A 22,813-nucleotide genomic window follows, 5' to 3' on the forward strand; every position below is an offset into this window, starting at 1 on the left:
GCAGGCCAAAATCCTGCTATTACAAATTCGTATACAATGACGCTAACTTGATTACTTGACAAAAAATGTCCTAGATATTTATCAATCTAAATGAGTAAACAAAGTGTTATATACTATGATAATAGGTTTATTACAGTTCATCGACTGCACGTAAAAGTGATCTTAATTTATCTTTATGTTTTCGTTCAATATGGCCGTCGTTTTGTTCAGTATGGGTTTTGCTCGTTATTTGAAGGCCGAAGTTGACCTTTACAATAGTTGCTTGGTTTGGTTCTTTTTTATTTCAATACTACAGAAATAGTATGCGTAAAAAACTAAAGGGGCGAAGATGTACATTTTGTCACGTTTATTTGTTCATTGTGGTGTCTAAGAAAGATCTTATTGTACCTTCGTATTGGTTTTGATAGATTGATCATTTTTGTACAGTTTCGGTCAATTATACATAAAGATACGCCAAACTTGCTTCCTCACAACAATACAGCGAGCTCTTCGGTTTAATAATAAGAAGTATAAAGATTGCCTATGAGACAACTATCCCCCGGATTTCAAATGATTTATATGCAAGTAATTTTGCAGGTTTGACTTGTCATAGTGTTACAGAACCGTAGATGCGTACAATCATGTTGATTTTATATAGACAACTGATGAATGTTGCCTTGATACGAACGATTTAGGAGATCTGATGTTCAAACATTGATGCTGCTGATTTTTTTCTTTGAAGCTAGGGCTATCTATTGGAACAGGTTAATTCTTTTGCACACTTAGTCAAAATTTACATTAAATATGATCAAAATAATTTATTGTAAATCAATATTTGGCAGTGGGTTAAAAATAAATAGGTTTGTAAAATATTGCACACTTAAAACGAAAGTGATACTTAGAATGCATGTTCGAATTCTTCCATTCTGATGAACTTTTTCATACATTTTGGAAGAGGAAGATGGTCAATGTTTTTGAGTATTGATGTGTCACCAGCACCATGGTTTAAGGATTTGCGTATTGATATACGACAAATTTCAGATAGTGTTAGCGCATTTTCTGCTCGCTCACGTAACCAAACCATAATTTGTACGCCGTGTGTTCCATTTTTCATATCAGAAGCCACAAGTCTGCGAAACGATCTGGAAAATGTTGGAATTCGTCGATGGCATTGTTCCACTTCCGGAAATGTTAGATTATAACCACAGAGCACCAAAAGTTTCACTGCAGCAGGTTCACACCGGGCGAAAGCGTCAACGAGTAAGTTTCTACTGTACTGCATACTTGTATCTATGAGACAGCCATGCCAAAGCAGCATTCCCGCTATGTGACTGTTACATATTGAAATGGCGGACAACAATGGCGACCATTGTCCATCACACTGACTGAGCCTACACCCATTGTGTATGAGCTTCTGTAGAACACTATCTACAGAAGGATATGTATTTCTTTGAGCAATTCGATAATAGAATATCGCAGTCGAAAAGGGTGTTGCTTTGTATGCCGTTACTGCATTCACATCTGCTTCACTGTTTATAAGTTTGTCAACAATTTGTTCGTTGCCAACTCTGACGGCTTCGTGTAAAGGTGTCCAATTATTCTTATTTCTAGTATTAATAAATGCACCTTTTTCACACAGCATGTATACAACTGTGTCTAAATTGTTGTGTATTGCACGCTGTAACGGTGTATTGCCAGAATCATCCGACACATTGACGTCACATCCGGCAATTAATAAAGCCATGGCAATTTCTGATCGACGATGATTGCAGGCAATATGTAAGGGTGTTTGACATTTTTCGTCGGTCAAATTCACATTCCAGTCTGAATCTATGAGAAGATAAGCGATTTTGATATATCCGTATTCCGTTGCCCAATGCACAGCTGTTTTCCCAGTGCCATCTTTGTAATCTCGGTTTCTATAGCAACCATTTCCTAAAATGTTACGAACTTGGTCTTCCTTCCCCGACTTGACTGCATCAAGCAAGAAGTAATCTTCGTCAACGTTGATTTTGTTTGGCATTGTTACAAGGATGCTGCTATCAGATCATCGTCTTTAATAAGCTTCATGTAGACTTGTTCTCTTTATATCTATTTCTTTGATACTTAGGGTTCAGCATCTACAATATAAAAATAATGATGTTATTAACTATTACTAACAAATGTTTACAATCTTTTGTGGATTATATAGACATTTTATGAATAATTATACGTTGTATAAATAGAATGTGTAATCGATTTTCAATAAAAATGTATGATGAGGTACAAGATAAAGGTCAATCAGTTAAGAAATATTGAAACTGAAAAAGTACACATCATTCTTTTATTTGGGGTCTCATATCACCGTCACTTATATCGAATTCACCGTATTCGATCTTTCGATCTCTGGACTTGGAAAATTGCAAAATGTGACAATGTTAGACTAGGAGCCTGAAGCATCCTAAGAGAAGAAAACAATAAAGAAAGAGTTTATGTTTTTAAAAGTTGGACTGTATGTGGTGACTACTATCAATAATTATATCTATACGTTCAATAGTCGGAGTTTCAGGTGATGGTGAAATGACGAAGTATAATTATACTGTATATCGACCGAATATTTAACAAAATGTATAATACCTGGCTTAATTGTGACTAGGTTGGTGAAATAAAAGAGCAGCGGTTTGCTTCATTGTGCACATTCATATTCTATAAGTTTGAATAGCGAAACGATACATATATGATATATAGGATGAAAAGCATCTTTGCTGAAATTTGGATTGATAATATTTACATCGTTTTAACAAAATTGAATGTTTTCAATTATCTGATTTCATATCAATATTTTCTTTTGTCCTTTATAATTAATTTAATTACACTTCTGTAATTACGGTGCTGTTAATTGATATTGTTCCTCTCTAAACTTGTTTTATATACAAGATTGAAGCTACATCTATTGTCTAATTTTTTTATGCAGGCATCCGTTCTGTGCCGTGTTTCATTGATATAAATACACGTGCACTCAAAACAAAAAAAGTAGTACATTCCTATATTACATAACACTAAATAGATTTGACTATGATAAGAAAATATACACATGCTGTTCAATTAGATGAAAACAAGATTGTAACAACAATAAAATAACACAACAACCAAGCTTACGTTACAAAAATAATTGATAGGTTGATTGTTGCTAGTTAACGCCACTTTCAGGAATACTTTGGCTATTTTGAGGCGGACAGTTTATGATGGAAGACCCTATGCAACACAAAAAATCAAATAGTACATTCAGGTGTGAGATAAAGGAAAGGCAAAAACATAATTCAAATCCTAACAAAGTTTTGACTACCGTGGCCTGTATTTTGCTTTATTCTGCAATACAACAGTTATCTTACAAATAAAGCTTTACAAACAAATTTGTTTTCGTTTGCGATATCGAAAACTATCGTCTCCTTTTATCCCGCTATCAAATCACTTAGATAGAAAATAAGAAAAGGGGGGTCCATTCCCCAAGCTCCTTTTTCATTTTAGTGTCCTCTACACGGTCTGTGTTTTAACACTGTATATTTTTTTGAGAACCAGATAACGATCCCTCGTCCGATTAAGAGCATTCCGAAAGTTGTCGTGTGGGATGTTAGACACTCAAACTAGCTAAATGATATCGTTTGAGAATTTCAAACTTATTTCATAAGCGTTGATAACAGTCAATAACAATATAAGTTCACTGTTGAAAAATACATATTATATGTGTACTTACTACGGACAATAATGCAGCTGTTCTTCTATCAAATCTTATATTTTCAGATATTGCATGTACATGTATTCCAAGTGTATTCCTAGTACATTTTGTACATGTATTTAAGAATATCTCTAGAAATGCACATATGTCAATTGAAAATGAAATTTTAAAGAATAAAATAATTTGAAACAGATTTATAAATCCTACGAAAGATGTAAACAAACAATAAGATAGTACTTACGTGTTTACATTGACTTGCATCTATTCTGAACCTAATCGAAATGCGCAATAAAGAATCACATGAGAAGATGGCAAACTATCAATTCTCTTAAATAACGGTGGCATTTCTCCTATGCATTAGAATAGGTCAATAGACTAAGTTAGAACACTTCGCAACAAGACGTAGCAACATTTCCATAGACAAGAAACAGTTTCGTCTTTTCTTTTTTTTCTAATCTTTGATTATGAGATAAAGAAGCGTCGGCTGGAAACTTTTTATTGATAAAGAATTCCACATCTTCATCACTATCTTATTAGCAATCAAGCGATTCTTGGTAATAATGTATACGAAGTTTAAAAATATCTTTGTAAAGGATGTATCAAATACAAGAAAAGATAAAAGTTTTCATAATTTTTTTTTTATTAATTATTCTCCGATTTCCCTACTGAACCTCGGTGTGTAGTAAAATGTTAGCTGTTTAGCTAAAGGTGCCAAAGACTGTCTTATCATTAATAGAAACGGGACATGGAAACATACATTTACCTGGCGTGTAGATGTATAAATAGATGATAACGTGCTGCAGAATATGAGAAACGATAATATCTTATGTACACCTGCGCATACATAGGGCATAACCTTTATAATTTGTGCAATTTGTATCAAATAACTGAGAAAGAAAAAGCCAATTACAAATTTGATCAAAGTCAATCAAAAACCTGTGCCAAGTGCTGAATTTTTTCGTTGAATGATAACACGTAGGGTTTGTGGCTTTTATAATAAATGAAATCTATTGCGAAGTGAGAGTCATGCATTCAAACGGCAAACTAACAGCAACCCAACAGAACTAGGCAATACACAATAACATCTCTAGGATTTCAGTAAAACTATGTGAGGCGAAGCAAAACAGAAACTCTAATATTATAATGGAAATTTTTACGGTAACTTTTTTTTTTAAATTCATGGGAAGTCCATGTCAGACGATCCGGAAAAAAAACCCAACATTTTTAAAACAGGTACAAACAAGAATGTGTCCCCAGCACACGGATGCCCCATTCGCACTATAATTTTCTATGTTCAGTGGACCGTGAAAGTTGGGGGATCTCTAATTTGGCATTTAAATTAGAAAGATCATATGATATGATAGGGAACATGTGTACCAAGTTTCAAATTGATTGGACTTCAACGTCATCAAAAACTACCTAGACCAAAAACTTTGTCCAGAAGCGGGACAGACAGACGAACAGACGGACGGACTTACAAACGAACTAACGAACAGACCAGAAAACATAATGCCCATAAATGAGCATGAAAATACAATTGATAACTGCTGTATATACAATGTCGTGTATTTTAATACCTCGTTTACACTTGTACGACATTGAATCAATCTTTATTTAAATAGATATAAAAAAAAAAATAGTTCGCGTTTAACATTTGAATAAGCAAAATCGATTTCGATCGAACCTTTTTCTAAAATCTAGTGCGTTTATACTGCAATCTGACCTAAATCATGTTAATTTCATACTTTCCATCTGTAGCATAACATATGGGAACCATTAAACGATATAGCTGTTATACAGCGGTTTGCTAGATAATGCTACATAAAAATGCTTTATATGGCGTGGTTAAGTATGTGAACAGAAACAATGTAAACACCAAAATAAACATCAAATTTGGTTGTTTGTTTGTACTATAATCAATTACAATGACCAAAGGTACAAGATCAGTAAAACTTTCTTATGAAGACAAGTGAATACACATGTTATAAAATATAGTAGAAATTTGTCGCGAAATATTTCGTTTAGCACTGACCGGACGGGTACCACAAGAAAGCATGTATGTGAAGTTAGCAGCCGGTTCGTTATTCGTTATTCGATATTCAATATCCAATCGGCTGCTACATTGTGTAGCAGCCAGTTTGATATTCAAAATTTAGTGAAAAAATTACAAGATAATTAAATACTTGATAACATAAAAAGCATGATTTTCATATTTAAAAAGACTGATAAGATACGTGGGAAATCGTTAAATGACCTTTTCAAGCTGTCGTAATTTCTCGTCGTAATTTCTCGTTGTCCTCGAATATAAACCCTTTTTCCATGTTGCATATTTGTCTTTATGTAATATAGAGTTTTGTCAATAAACAAATTCAAAGATGTACTTTTGTGTATAATATTTCTTAAGACAAAAAGAAAACCCATAACTCTAGAAATATTTATAACTATAAATAAAAATATATATGGAAAGCAAAAAAACAAAACAAATCATTCGAAAAATGTCAAAATCTTAGGACAAAGGGCACAGGGTAATGGTGAGAGCCCCCTGATCTCTCAATCTTTCTAATATTTGACAGACATTTAGTCAATAGGTAGATACAAACGTGACTAAAAGGAATTTGGGTACACATCCTGTCTTCTATGTTTACGGAGCGCCCAAAGTGCCAGTTGGATATTCAAAATATATAGAGGAAACCTACCCGAGACCGCTTAAATGAGGTTGAGACCCCCCGGGTCTTTCAATGTCCATAAAATTCAACCAAATCATTGACTCTGTATATATAAAGGTTGTATTAGATGGATTTACCAGAATAACGTCATCTTTTATATCTACGGAGGGCTAAGATTGTCACTTTTCAGTCGAAAAATGTCAAAATCTTAGGACAAAGGGCACAGTGTAATGGTGAGAGCCCCCTGATCTCTCAATCTTTCTAATATTTGACAGACATTTAGTCAATAGGTAGATACAAACGTGACTAAAAGGAATTTGGGTACACTTCCTGTCTTCTATGTTTACGGAGCGCCCAAAGTGCCAGTTGGATATTCAAAATATATAGCGGAAACCTACCCGAGACCGCTTAAATGAGGTTGAGACCCCCCGGGTCTTTCAATGTCCATAAAATTCAACCAAATCATTGACTCTGTATATATAAAGGTTGTATTAGATGGATTTACCAGAATAACGTCATCTTCTATATCTACGGAGGGCTAAGATTGTCACTTTTCAGTCGAAAAATGTCAAAATCTTAGGACAAAGGGCACAGGGTAATGGTGAGAGCCCCCTGATCTCTCAATCTTTCTAATATTTGACAGACATTTAGTCAATAGGTAGATACAAACGTGACTAAAAGGAATTTGGGTACACTTCCTGTCTTCTATGTTTACGGAGCGCCCAAAGTGCCAGTTGGATATTCAAAATATATAGAGGAAACCTACCCGAGACCGCTTAAATGAGGTTGAGACCCCCCGGGTCTTTCAATGTCCATAAAATTCAACCAAATCATTGACTCTGTATATATAAAGGTTGTATTAGATGGATTTACCAGAATAACGTCATCTTCTATATCTACGGAGGGCTAAGATTGTCACTTTTCAGTCGAAAAATGTCAAAATCTTAGGACCAAGAGCACAGGGTAATGGTGAGAGCCCCCTGATCTCTCAATCTTTCTAATATTTGACAGAAATTTAGTCAATAGGTAGATACAAACGTGACTAAAAGGAATTTGGGTACACTTCCTGTCTTCTATGTTTACGGAGCGCCCAAAGTGCCAGTTGGATATTCAAAATATATAGCGGAAACCTACCCGAGACCGCTTAAATGAGGTTGAGACCCCCCGGGTCTTTCAATGTCCATAAAATTCAACCAAATCATTGACTCTGTATATATAAAGGTTGTATTAGATGGATTTACCAGAATAACGTCATCTTCTATATCTACGGAGGGCTAAGATTGTCACTTTTCAGTCGAAAAATGTCAAAATCTTAGGACAAAGGGCACAGGGTAATGGTGAGAGCCCCCTGATCTCTCAATCTTTCTAATATTTGACAGACATTTAGTCAATAGGTAGATACAAACGTGACTAAAAGGAATTTGGGTACACTTCCTGTCTTCTATGTTTACGGAGCGCCCAAAGTGCCAGTTGGATATTCAAAATATATAGCGGAAACCTACCCGAGACCGCTTAAATGAGGTTGAGACCCCCCGGGTCTTTCAATGTCCATAAAATTCAACCAAATCATTGACTCTGTATATATAAAGGTTGTATTAGATGGATTTACCAGAATAACGTCATCTTCTATATCTACGGAGGGCTAAGATTGTCACTTTTCAGTCGAAAAATGTCAAAATCTTAGGACAAAGGGCACAGGGTAATGGTGAGAGCCCCCTGATCTCTCAATCTTTCTAATATTTGACAGACATTTAGTCAATAGGTAGATACAAACGTGACTTAAAGGAATTTGGGTACACTTCCTGTCTTCTATGTTTACGGAGCGCCCAAAGTGCCAGTTGGATATTCAAAATATATAGCGAAAACCTACCCGAGACCGCTTAAATGTGGTTGAGACCCCCCGGGTCTTTCAATGTCCATAAAATTCAACCAAATCATTGACTCTGTATATATAAAGATTGTATTAGATGGATTTACCAGAATAACGTCATCTTCTATATCTACGGAGGGCTAAGATTGTCACTTTTCAGTCGAAAAATGTCAAAATTTTAGGACAAAGAGCACAGGGTAATGAGGAGAGCCCCCTAGTTTTTCAATGTCCATTAAATTCAACCAAATCATAGATTCTATATATATAAATATTATATTAAAAGGGGAATGCTGTTGAACGGACTGTTTGCTTCTAGGACCAAAGCAGAACCCTAGTAGAATCGAGGACCTTGTTGCAAGTACAAACAGGCACCATAGGTGACGTGGAAGATTTACAGACCTTTACAACGCACCTTCACACAGCTCACTCAAGCACCCCTTTTGATGTAAATTCCAGGTCCAAATGCATTGCTGATGTCTATTTCAACCAGGGGCTTCAACACCTCATGCTGGCAGAATTGTGTTCGCCAACATAGGAAGGTCCTGCATTGCCCTTCCCGCTTACATGGATAGGAATCAACTTTCTTTTTGAATGTTCTTCTTCAATTGGGTAGTGCTTATTTCCATAGTCGTACCACTAGAAACGCTTCGTAGGAACTTGGTGAGCTTTTCAATCTGTTGCGGGGTAAGCACATCTTGTGTTTACAATGCAGGTTTGTGTGGGATAAACGAATGGTGACCGGGAAACCTTTTTTTGCTGCTCCGTGTAATTGTGTAATTTATTAGCTTGACCTTTTATAAAATTCAACCCGTATTTTGTTAGACTATATTCTCCTACCTCTCGAAGATGAAAGCGGATGGTGATATTTTTACTGCGGAGATTGATAGGATCACCGTCTTGGTCGGTTCGGTATGTCTGTATGCGATTGAAAAGCTGTAGATATTGGACTGTTGGGTGGAGTTTACATAGCTTACATTGATGATGCCACTGTTCACCAAGATGCTGTTGATACTGCTGATGCTAACAATGTATTCAATCTCTTCTTAACCGTTTGTTGCCTGATCAAATGTGTAGAGCTGTCGCTTAAATCCCAATACGGTGTTCGATTCCTTAAATTGTAGGGGGTGAACCAGGTAAAATGCGGCTATCGTTTCCAGGGACAAGGATGGAAAACCCTTGCTTTTAGTCTGTGTGGTCGACGATTTGCTGCAACAGTGTGGTGTCCATTTACTAGTATTCATTAAATAACGACGTTCATCTTCTGACCGTCCGATTTGAACTGGAGGACTCCTTCGGAGATTGGAAGTAAAAAAGCTTCGGTGTTGGTGGGAACATTACGCTATAATTTCGCTCGAATCTGGAAGTCCACTCGGGCGAATGACTTACTTCGATCACAAACAGCGGCTATAGGTAAATAAAATCAGAGGGGTTGACACCACCGTTACTGAGAAGGTTTTCAATGTTGTAGAATTTCTTTCTGAAGTCTACAGCCTCCTTGAACACTCTGGCAACCTTGTTTTGTAAAAATCACGCATTAAAGTCGACGGCTGAGTCGCGTTCAGCTTTGAGGGTAACATGGACACTTTGTGAGAGAGGACCCAAGAAATCTTATACAGGATTATTTTTGCCACGTTATTGACGGCGGCAGCCCTCGTAATGGCATTGGCATCTGCATAGCGAACGAGTGGAAGTTCGTGCCTGAACCCGTACACTATTTTATAGTAACAATCCCATAATATGTTTCAGGGGAATGGCAAACGAGTACGATCCTTTGTTGGTGGGCTTGGTGATAATGTATTCATGCCAGGCTGTAAATCCAGTGTTGTCAGTCTCGGCATCGGTAGAAGAATCCTTATACCACAGTCGGTTGAGACCCTGCGTTTTGAAGAAGTCGTCAAGGAAGATTTACATTCCCAGCATAGTGGTGGCGATGCCGGGGTCGTTAATGTGTTCAATCTGCTGACCGGAGAGTCGATATCATATAGTTTTGAAGAGATACATGATACCATTGTGAATGAGATCAACGTCTGCATATGCAGTGCCGTCGTGATTTTGAAGTCTTCCTTCTACTAAGAAATAACGCTCGATTGGGTGAAGGAACATGTCTTGCGTTTCGATGTTGATTTGGATCTCCGCTTTAGAGTTGGTAAGTAGGGCTCCGGCTAAAGGTACGAATTCGTGAACCTGGTATTAATATTTTTTTAAGAATTCCATCGTAGGTTAACCCTACTGTGATTGTAAGGATGTCAGACATTATGGATTTAGGGATAGCTTTAGACAAATTCATGGACGGTAGCGATGCCACGGGAGATGAGATTGTTTAACTGTGTTTGGTTGTGGGGCTTACTGCGTTAAATACTGAGCTGTTGATTGGGCTTGCTGCGCTGGACACTGGGTTTTCGAAGGCGGGTAACTTTTTCAACGACATGGTCGACGACTTTGGCTACCCCCTTTCAACTCCTATCATGGCTGCATTGGTGTAAGCGCTCATAGTCTTACTTTCCAAGGCCTTGGCAGCAGAGGATGTGAACATGCGACCAGCGATACCGGCGATAGTGTCAAACAAACTATCGCCGTAGGCATACTTTCGAGCAAAACCTTAAACACTTATTTACAGTATACTACGATGGAATTGCTTATATTCCTTGGTGCTGATGTGTTCACCTTCATGGCATCGAGGATTGCCACAATCTCGTTGCGCACACCATTATTTTAAGCACGGTAGGCAGCGTTACACAGATCCAGGTGATATATGAAGGAGCTAGTTAAAGTCAGAGTGTAGAAAACCGGTTTGCAATCCGCTACAATGCTTATCTTGCTTTAGATGTGCGACACAATATTCGTCCACTTGTAACTTTGTATCGCCTTCGGGTTCTAGAGAGGGTCAATTGCCTTGTCGATTTATGGCACCGAAACTGTTCAGGATCTCTGCATAGTCGACAAGGTTTTGAAAACTTCGGGCTCAAACGATTCTGGTTTCTTTTTTCACCATGAGTTCCAAGAGGTCAAGGGTTCCTTTGTACCTCAGAGCATTCCCGAAATATCATCACCGTCAGAAGTAACTGGTTAGCTCCCGATGACGATACCTTCGTTTTCAGATCGCGATCTAAAGGTGTGGTCTGCGGAAGGATTGTTACTGAGCAGCAAATACTGCTGTGCTCGAAGGCCGAGGATGGTGTCTGAAGGTGGTGCAATGGGTAGTGGATAGGCAAACTTTGGTGTTGGAGGAGGGAGGACTGTCACTGCTGCAGGAAGGTATACAATCGTTTTGGTATTGCTGAAGCTGCCTCTCACTGAGCCTCAACCACAGGATTGACACCTTTGAAAGGTCCTGGTTGAGTACAATCTTCTCGAGGCGATGCTGCATGTTACCTGCTTGAATCTTCCGCTTGATCTATTGCAACTCCTTGGCCAGCGCCTCACACTGTTTAGTGTCTGTAATTTTTATAACGTCATTTATTTATAGTGTTGTCATGACCCCCCTAAGCGATGGTTCGAACACATCTAAGCGTTTGTTTGAACGCCCCTAAGCGTTGGTTTTCTGAAACCATAGGCATACATCTATCAAAAGGTAAAAAAAAATCACATGCATTTCTGCTTGTTTTTAATAAAATTGAATTGAAAAGATCGATCTTTTTTTAGCTATTGGATCAATGTCTTTATCCTAACAATCCAAGATTAAATCAATTTAGGTCACCCAAAACCACTATCACCAATTCAATGTTTTTAGACCCTGTTTTTGATCTTTCGGTCCTATCGTCAAAAAATATAAAATTCATGGTAATCATACCCGGTAGGCCTGTTTTTTTTCATCCAATAGCTCACAATTTGAAGAGCTCATTCGGTCCCTCTCTTTGCCAAATTGGTGGTCAGCGGCTTGTTTAATATCTCAAAACCCCAAGTGGGGATAGTTGCCCCCTTCAAGAATAAGGTTTTAGTTCTACCTATGAACTAAATGTCTGCATAATATAAGAAAGATTGAGAGATTGGGGGATTCTTACCATTGCCAAGTGTCCTTTGTCCTACATGTAAAAGTTTGACATTATGTAGCTGAAAAGTGACAAGAAAAGGCCTCCATAAATATCGCATTTGACAATATTCTGGGAATTCTTTCTAGTACAACCTTTATATACACAGCGTCTATGATTTGAATAAATTTTATAGACATTGAATGACCAGGGGGTCTCGCGCTCATTTAAGCGGTCTCAGGTAGGTTTTCGCTGTATATTTTGAATATCAAGCTGGCACTTTAGGCGCTCCGTAAACATGAAAGACAGGAAGTGTACCAAAATTCCTTTCAGTCACGTTTGTATCTACCTGTTGACTAAATGTCTGCTTAATATTTGGCAGATTGAGAGATCAGGGAGCTATCACCATTGCCCTGTGCCCTTTGTTTTAAAATTTTGATAATTTTTAGCTGAAAAGTGACAATATAAGCCCTCCATAGATATCGAATATGCCAATATTCTGGACAATCCTTCTGAGACAACCTTTATATACACAGATTCTATGATTTAATAAAATTGTATGGACATTGAAAGACCAGGGGGGTCTCAACCTCATTTAAGCGGTCTCGGGTCGATTTTTGATATAAAATTTGAATATCCAACTGGCACTTTGGGCGTACCGTAAACATAGAAGACAGGAAGTGCACCCAAATTCCTTTTAGTCACGTTTGTATCTTCCTATTGACTAAATGTCTGTAAAATATTAGAAAGATTGAGAGATCAGGGGGCTCTCACCATAACCCTGTGCCCTTTGTCCTAAAAATTTGACATTTTTTGACTGAAAAGTGACAATCTTAGCCCTCCGTAGATATTGAAAATGACGTTATTCGCAAAAATCCATCTAATACAACCTTCATATATACAGAGTCAATGATTTGGTTGACTTTTATAGTCATTGAAAGACCAGGGGGGTCTCAACCTCATTTAAGCGGTCTCGGGTCGATTTTTGATATAAAATTTGAATATCCAACTGGCACTTTGGGCGTACCGTAAACATAGAAGACAGGAAGTGCACCCAAATTCCTTTTAGTCACGTTTGTATCTTCCTATTGACTAAATGTCTGTAAAATATTAGAAAGATTGAGAGATCAGGGGGCTCTCACCATAACCCTGTGCCCTTTGTCCTAAAAATTTGACATTTTTTGACTGAAAAGTGACAATCTTAGCGCTCCGTAGATATTGAAGATGACGTTATTCTCAAAAATCCATCTAATACAACCTTCATATATACAGAGTCAATGATTTGGTTGAATTTTATGGACATTGAAAGACCCGGGGGGTCTCAACCTCATTTAAGCGGTCTCGGGTCGATTTTTGATATAAAATTTGAATATCCAACTGGCACTTTGGGCGTACCGTAAACATAGAAGACAGGAAGTGCACCCAAATTCCTTTTAGTCACGTTTGTATCTTCCTATTGACTAAATGTCTGTAAAATATTAGAAAGATTGAGAGATCAGGGGGCTCTCACCATAACCCTGTGCCCTTTGTCCTAAAAATTTGACATTTTTTGACTGAAAAGTGACAATCTTAGCCCTCCGTAGATATTGAAGATGACGTTATTCTCAAAAATCCATCTAATACAACCTTCATATATACAGAGTCTATGATTTGAATAAATTTTATAGACATTGAATGACCAGGGGGTCTCGCGCTCATTTAAGCGGTCTCAGGTAGGTTTTCGCTGTATATTTTGAATATCAAGCTGGCACTTTAGGCGCTCCGTAAACATGAAAGACAGGAAGTGTACCAAAATTCCTTTCAGTCACGTTTGTATCTACCTGTTGACTAAATGTCTGCTTAATATTTGGCAGATTGAGAGATCAGGGAGCTATCACCATTGCCCTGTGCCCTTTGTTTTAAAATTTTGATAATTTTTAGCTGAAAAGTGACAATATAAGCCCTCCATAGATATCGAATATGCCAATATTCTGGACAATCCTTCTGAGACAACCTTTATATACACAGATTCTATGATTTAATAAAATTGTATGGACATTGAAAGACCAGGGGGGTCTCAACCTCATTTAAGCGGTCTCGGGTCGATTTTTGATATAAAATTTGAATATCCAACTGGCACTTTGGGCGTACCGTAAACATAGAAGACAGGAAGTGCACCCAAATTCCTTTTAGTCACGTTTGTATCTTCCTATTGACTAAATGTCTGTAAAATATTAGAAAGATTGAGAGATCAGGGGGCTCTCACCATAACCCTGTGCCCTTTGTCCTAAAAATTTGACATTTTTTGACTGAAAAGTGACAATCTTAGCCCTCCGTAGATATTGAAAATGACGTTATTCGCAAAAATCCATCTAATACAACCTTCATATATACAGAGTCAATGATTTGGTTGACTTTTATAGTCATTGAAAGACCAGGGGGGTCTCAACCTCATTTAAGCGGTCTCGGGTCGATTTTTGATATAAAATTTGAATATCCAACTGGCACTTTGGGCGTACCGTAAACATAGAAGACAGGAAGTGCACCCAAATTCCTTTTAGTCACGTTTGTATCTTCCTATTGACTAAATGTCTGTAAAATATTAGAAAGATTGAGAGATCAGGGGGCTCTCACCATAACCCTGTGCCCTTTGTCCTAAAAATTTGACATTTTTTGACTGAAAAGTGACAATCTTAGCCCTCCGTAGATATTGAAGATGACGTTATTCTCAAAAATCCATCTAATACAACCTTCATATATACAGAGTCAATGATTTGGTTGAATTTTATGGACATTGAAAGACCCGGGGGGTCTCAACCTCATTTAAGCGGTCTCGGGTCGATTTTTGAAATAAAATTTGAATATCCAACTGGCACTTTGGGCGTACCGTAAACATAGAAGACAGGAAGTGCACCCAAATTCCTTTTAGTCACGTTTGTATCTTCCTATTGACTAAATGTCTGTAAAATATTAGAAAGATTGAGAGATCAGGGGGCTCTCACCATAACCCTGTGCCCTTTGTCCTAAAAAATTGACATTTTTTGACTGAAAAGTGACAATCTTAGCCCTCCGTAGATATTGAAGATGACGTTATTCTCAAAAATCCATCTAATACAACCTTCATATATACAGAGTCAATGATTTGGTTGACTTTTATAGTCATTGAAAGACCAGGGGGTCTCAACCTCATTTAAGCGGTCTCAGGTAGATGTTCACTATATATTTCTTTTTTGGGCGTTCCATAACTATTTCTATTTATAGTTCTTAATGTTTTCTAGAGTAAGCGGTTCTTCTTATTGTTTTAAGAATTATCATGTATAAAAGTAAATCTTTGCAGTTTTTTTATTGACACCAATTTATATTATATAAAGACAAATTTGCAACTTAGAAAAGGGCCGAACTTACAACAGCTTGAAGAGGTCATTTTGATAAGTTCCTACGTATCTTATCAGTCTTCTTAACTATGAAAATAATGTTTTTAATGTTATCAAGTATTTCTTTTTTTTATGATTTTCAACAAAATTTTGAATATTCAACCGACTGCTAGCAGCCGGTTGGATATTGAATATCCAATATCGAATAACGAACCGGCTGCTAACTTCACATACATCAAGAAAGCAAGTCTTTATCAGGTAGCTTAAGATTGGTGTTAAATTTTCGATTATTATTATCTAAACGAAGACCGGTGAAAAACGAAGGAAACTTACGGGTAGTACTCCGTGAAAGATTAACAATAAAGCCATATCAAATTAAGATGTCTAAATATAAATATTACTTGATCAGAATTAATTTCCGTCTTATTTAACCTCGAGGACGATCTCAATTATCATAAGTGCTTCAAATGAGCTATTTCCTCATCAATTTTATATAACTGGGAACTTTTACTGTATGTTTTATTGAATATTTCATATATGGCACATACTAACTAAAAATATGTTACTTATGAGATATACGGACTAACAGACATTTTGCACATATTTATACAAAACAAATGTATAATTGAAAATATGAATTAGTTCCTCCAATAAATATATGAATAATAAAATTGGACATGGAAATGGTGAATGCGTCAAAAAGACAACAACCCCATCAAAGACAAACCAAATATGCTTAAGCTAAAAAAAAAATAGGTGATACCTTTTAAATAAAAAAGGAAAACAATTTTAAGATGATAAAATATAACATATACAATCTTTTAAGTAAGTATGTTTTAAGTAAGTATAGTTTAAGTACTTACATACCTAAAAAGGATGTATGTATTTTTCATCCGTATTTCTTTCCGTCCTTTTCTGAATAAGCTTCATTCACTGTCCTGCTTCGTATATATACTTCTAAGGCGGAAATGATTACTTATTTAAGTGTTTAAAAGCATAAGGGGGAGGGAATAGATTTATAAAACGTATAATTAAGGGAGGACGTCAGGTGTCAAATCCACGTGGACATGGACTATAATTAGTCATTAATAGTCAATTTATGTTTATTTGTAAATAAGACTAAAATTACACAAAAACCACAGAATTTAAAATAGATAGATCAAATATACGAAGTGATTATGTATGCTTGATAACAAAGTATATACAGTGGTACTAAGCATGATTCTTTGACTTTGTTGTTTGTTTAAGATGAACTAAATCTGTTATGACTATCATTATCAAGAAAATAAACAAACTTTGATACGATAAAAAGAAATCCTTTGTCACGTCTTAACAATCATTGTGTAATAATAAGTATAAATATAAGTAAAGGCGAAGTCCAACTAAATAACTTGAAGTGTTATGACCGAGATTATTTTTTATAAAGTTTTTTTTTTTTGCTTTTGCAGTATGATTTTAAATTGATAGTAATTTAACAAGCACTTGAAATCTGTTAATCGTTAATCCACTTATTGAGACAAAAATGAGGAGAGTTGAGTACTCGATAAGCTAGTTTAACCTGGTCCATCTTCATATGCTTATCCCGAAAAAAAACTTGCGGTGGTTGCTATTTAAAATTATATAGAAATGTTAAATAGAAGTTGCGTCGCCTTTTTGCTTTTATTTCGAAAAAGGATAGTATTATTAGTTACATAGTGTGTTAGTGACCTAATATGATATATACAGGGTCAGTAAATTCCATATGGGATGAGAGCGAAGCTCGAACCCCATATGGAATTTACTTACCCTGTATATATCATATTAGGCCACGGTCACTAGCACACTATGTAACGAATTTATCTTACCGACTATCTTTATGTGTTGAATTTAGACTAAAGTTGTCTTATTTGCTTTCATAACGCATCTCCTTATTTCTGTATTAAAGTGTTCAGGTGTTCAATTTTAAGAATCTACTTCAATTGATATGCACTAAAAAAACTAATGTAAACGATAGATATTTATAATAAACAACCTTGATATAACAATATTAAAAAGAACTTTCAATATTTGAAATAATCAAACAGTGCCTAAGTCGCAAATTCACTATTAACCTAATATTGAAATAAGCCCCGCCTCCCTACTAACCTAATATTGAATATACACGGTCTCCACGAGGTCGCTTTTAACCAATCATATTCCTAGAAATGTATAGGAGGTAAGATAAAGTCAAATCTAGTCATTTGTTTCAAAAGAATACCTCACTGTACAAGTTATTGTAACGGCAACAAAATTGTAACTGTTATCTACTTTTTATGCACGATATACTATCGCTGTAGATGTTTTATGCCATTATTCAAACAAGATTGTACATGTGAATATATTTTTTTCTATCTTTAAGTGGATCAAATCCGGAACACCCATCATATATACAGCTTCTCCAGACTTCTTAACGGCGCAAACTTGCATATATCATTACGCACAACATAATAATTGTTATTAAAAATCTTAAGCAGATTATGAGAGGGTTTAGAGGAATAAGGTTAATCTTATTGTTGGCTTTTAAAATTGCTTTCGATATTAGACACCAAAGGCAAGTCAGCCACTTTGTACCAATACCCGGGCTCCTTTTGTATAATTATATGAATCCGCCACTGAATAAAGGTTAGAAATCAAAATTTGTAAATTTAATTTTTAGTGTATATGAAATGCAAAAGCCATAAACTTTTCCAAAATACAATTTTAACTTGCACAGTTTATCAATATATATATTTTTATTTTTATCCAACGCAATCATAGGTTTGAACGTAGTTTTCAATTTAGACTCGTATATATTTTTTTTATATATCTTTGAGATTGAATGTTTTTTTTACAAAAACAATCTTCATTCAGAGAGAAAAAAAGATACATACATACGAAACAAAAGTCTTACCGTTAGTTAGGACAGGTCATGACCATTATCAAATATTTAATTGATAGTTTATTGAAATAAATATTAGGACACTTAAATTGGGGGGTAATTGAGCGGGCAGTTTAACGGTTATATTCTGATGTCGTGTTTGTAACCCGTGGGCATCTACATTCGTCCATCGGAGTAGCGGTTATAGATATGTTATGAAAATAGCTAATCTTTGACCACGGTACTTGTGACCATTTGTACCTAAGTTTAAAAAGTCTGCTTAGATATGTCTTGCAGTCATTCTTTCACTTATAGTGAAAATACGTCGTTTGAACTTTAAACTTTTGGTTTTGGTGTATAAACGGACTGATATATAACATAGTTTGGAAGATAACTGAGAAGAAATAATGATATTGTAAAAATTGACAGCTTAATATTGTTTGATTCTCAAATTGTTGTTTTAATGTAAGAGTAACTTATCCAAGAATTCAAATACATAAAGAAAAATATTCAAGGAGTGACCGAACAATTTACCGCTGATTTAGGAATGCACAACTCGAATAGTTGGATATTTCCCAATGATCATTTGGCGATTATGTAAAAACAATTACAATTGCACGGAAATGTAACTTTTTACATTTTATTTTATTTCTGATAGCAACAGCATTGATAATGTCTTAATTGATAAAATCTAAATTATATATGCTAGAGAGGATTTCTTCAGTATTTTTCCACATGCCGCATGATGCGAAATTATTGGTTTTTATTTGAAAAGGAAATCATCTCAGGCAATGTATGTACATGAATATAGTAAGTTGAAATACTCTCAAAATATTAACAGTGATATGCCCTTTTTTAATTCGAAAATATATAATTCCGACGTTAGCACAAAAGAGATAAAAAAATGTGAAATCGTATATTTAACTTTAAAAATACTGGATCTATACCCCTCACGAAGATGTCGTTAAAATGGTGTTTAACAAATTTCCACAGTGCATACATCGTGTATTATCAGATTATGCATAAAGCCAAATTCAAACTGAGCAAAACGAGAGAAAAAAAGCAAAGATCAGCAAATAACGAAAACATTAAATATGTACAAACAAGGTTACCTTCAAATAGACGATAGTCTTACACCTTTTCTAACAATCTTAGCCTATACATGCATATATTTTCGTGGTAATAAGAGGTAGTTAACACTAAACGTAAACCGAAAAAAGGTTGTCATTTCTTTCAAGGAAATCTTATCTTTTTCACAAAATACTAGTTACGTAAAAATGAAATAATTCTTTCACCTGGGATTATCATGTTCCTAGATTATTATCATATATGATCCTATTTAGGTCTCTAATTTACACTACAATGTGAATTATTATAATAGTTCCTTGTCACAAATTAATGTTTGGTGTCATATTCAATAAAATACGATATAAATGTATTTACTATAAATAAGCATCGATGTTAATACCCAAATATTTATCCTATAAAGCGATGCATTTTTTTTTACAATAAAATAAAGAATGGAAACGGGGAATGTGTCAAAGAGACAACAACCTCACCAAAGAGCAGAAAACAGCCGAAGGCCATCACAAAATTATTTATTTGTTTGTCTACTGCACTGAAATATTCCTGCTAAATCAGCAGTTTGAATGGTTACATTCGATTCAACAGGATATAAGATCCCATATACCCATAATACAAAACAAAGATAATAATGGTTACTGATGTTAAAATCAGGGGTGGTGTTCTCGAAAGTATCATAAGATTCATCCTATTAAAGACACATCTAAGACAAATTTTAGGATGGACTTAAGATCAACTCAGGACACTCTTAAGTTGTGTCTCGAAGCTATCTCAGACGAATCTTATGTTAGGGCGTCCTAAACATATCCTAAGTCAAAATTTTAAATTGTTCAAGATATTTTTTGATAAAACATTTATTAATGACGAAATTATTTAATAAAATAGTTTACGAATTTTAAAATAACATGTACAGAATTAAATGCATAATTACAAAAAAAAAGATTATTATTCAAACTGGAAAACAATTTGTTTTGAAATGAGAATTAAATTTGTAGTGTAATCGTATCGTGAAACACGAAGTTCAAAGTTAAAAATCATGCACAATTTCTTTATATATACGAGCTAATAACCGATGGTGATTTTCACGTAAATTAATGAACAAAATGCGAAATCCAAACTTTATTCCACAAGGTTGAAGATAGGATAATCTTAAGACACCTTATTGTGTGTCCTAAAGTTAGGACGAAAAATGAGATATATGATAAGTTAAGGGAGCTTCGAGAACACGACTTAGCACAAAGACTTTTCATAAGATAGACTTATGACACGTCCTAATCCTAAGATAGCTTCGAGAACACCACCCCATGACACTCCGGTAAGATATATAAAATTGTTATTAGTGTTTCCCAGTGGAAGAGGGCTTATATTCCCTTTCAGTGCCATTTATACCTTTCAACTGACAGCTCAGCGGAAATAAAACACTGACAGATGATATGTGTCCATATACCCAGAAGATCCCAAATAACATAATAACATCTGATTACATATATACATACACGACAACTTGTTATTCTTCTGTATAGCAGTGGTAATAATGGCAGCAGTAACAGTTAGAAAAACATTGTGGAATGGAAAATTAATTTATCTGTCATGTGAAGAAGATGTTAAAGATGTAAGAATCATTTCTGTCTGTGTACTTAAAGTTATTCCAACCTTCACACTCTGTTTTCAATTGAATAAACTAGTGCTTATCATTGAGTTTCAAAGCAGACTCTTTTATGCCATATGGTAGGCGTTCAACCTCAGAATACTATAATGTATATTAAACAAATTATGAATATTACAGGCAGTCGACCGTTGTCCATGGCATCAAAAGGTCCTCAAGGACTGCTGAAATTTATCTATTGCTATCAATGACAAATTTCTAGTCTTATTTAACATGGAATTTTATAGCCAAACTTCAAACAATTCGGTACTTTTCATTCGATTTGGACGTTTATATAGATCTATATATATATATATGCTGTTATCATGGTTATATTATGTGTTTCAAAGATATCATGATTCAAAGAACTTCGATTGTCAGGTCCCTTTCCTCAAAGAAGGTTAGCCAAACTCCATTTATTTACACAAGGTACTTTTTATTTTTTGCAAATATTACTGTTTTATTGATTCCTTCAATGTTTACAGAGTTGAAAGCCAAAGTAAGGTAAAAATAAAACTTTTTACTTAAATCAAAATATATTTCGGTACATTCACTCAAACACTCGCGTAATTCTCACCTTTCGAGCACCTTAAGACGTGAATTCCCGATCGAGTCAGTACCTTTGGGTCCCATCTGAGACATGCATGTTTGCAAATTAAATTGCCTTTTTAAATTTACATGCCGACAAATAGTTTCGGATCACCCCAAGTTTCTGGCCGTGGGGTCCGTCACCTCAACGGCTTGGTCTTTGATTCTCTATGCTGTGTCTGTTTGTAATTTTCTTGTTTAGCCATGGCGTTGCCAGTTTGTTTTCGATCTGTGAGTTTGAATTGTCCCTCTGGTATCTCATGCAGCCTTCATCCCTCTTTCGGCCTACATGATCTTGGAGTTTGGAAACCTAAAAGAGCCTTATCATTAGAGCCCGGAGTCTTTTCAATAGAACCCGGAACTTCAAATATTGCTTTTTTGAAAATATGAGTCTGTGCATGGATCCCAACAATAAAATTAGAAGTGAACTTGCAATGGTCCTATATATGCAGAGCCGGACCGTGCATGATTATTAAATTAATCAAGAAATTTGCCGATTAATGGACGTTCAATGGAGCTAGGAAGTTTGCATAAAAGGGTATGCAAGAGGCAATATAAAACAAAAGTACGCTTACCTTTGTCTGCCAAATCTGAGTTTAAAGTAGTTATATATATAGTCTGAAGTTAAATTAAAATTCACCGTGACGGTCCTATTTGTTATATTGCCGACAAAACAAAATAAAAACATTAAGTTCTGTGACATAACGATCAAATTGATCCTCTTTGTTTAATCCCCATAAGCAAACAACTTAACGATGTCTGTAACACAAACATGACAAAGGAAAATTGTATTGATTTTCATGTATTTTTACTTTTAAATTCATAGAATTCTATTTTTGATAGTTTCAATAAAATTCATTAGATTATTTATGTTTGTTTTATATTATAAAAAGAATTAAAAAATACTAAAATCTATGTAGTTTATTTAAATCCACTGTTGTTTTATATCTAGATACACATCTTTTGTTGTTCTTACATGCGAATACACAATTTCTTGTTAACCATGTGATTTTCTAAATATAGACAGCGAAATTCAATTTCTTTGTTTACATTTTATTTCTAACCAATGAC

At 35.3% G+C, this 22,813-nt stretch overlaps 1 protein-coding gene across 5 annotated transcripts; it reads right to left on the bottom strand.

The window, feature by feature from the left end:
• Window positions 1-782: 782 nt before the first annotated feature.
• Window positions 783-22,339, bottom strand: LOC134720953 (death-associated protein kinase 1-like). Of its 5 annotated transcripts, none has more exons than XM_063583568.1 (2): window positions 22,318-22,339; window positions 783-2,099 (listed from the first exon to the last, which is right to left on the bottom strand). In XM_063583568.1, the coding sequence occupies exon 2, from the start codon at window positions 2,000-2,002 to the stop codon at window positions 878-880; it is 1,125 nt and encodes a 374-aa protein (XP_063439638.1). In that variant the 5' UTR covers window positions 2,003-2,099; window positions 22,318-22,339; the 3' UTR covers window positions 783-877. The 5 variants fall into 5 exon arrangements, with proteins under 5 accessions (XP_063439638.1, XP_063439639.1, XP_063439634.1 ...); XM_063583569.1 differs by lacking the exon at window positions 22,318-22,339 and adding an exon at window positions 18,460-18,481; XM_063583564.1 differs by lacking the exon at window positions 22,318-22,339 and adding an exon at window positions 16,419-16,626.
• Window positions 22,340-22,813: the final 474 nt, after the last annotated feature.

The sequence above is a fragment of the Mytilus trossulus genome, chromosome 6 (assembly GCF_036588685.1).
Source record: "Mytilus trossulus isolate FHL-02 chromosome 6, PNRI_Mtr1.1.1.hap1, whole genome shotgun sequence".
Lineage (NCBI taxonomy): Eukaryota > Metazoa > Mollusca > Bivalvia > Mytilida > Mytilidae > Mytilus > Mytilus trossulus.

What these genes read in the sequence shown, in the direction of transcription:
- LOC134720953 (XM_063583568.1), bottom strand. Translation starts at nt 2,002, where the DNA reads ATGCCAAACAAAATCAACGTTGACGAAGATTACTTCTTGCTTGATGCA.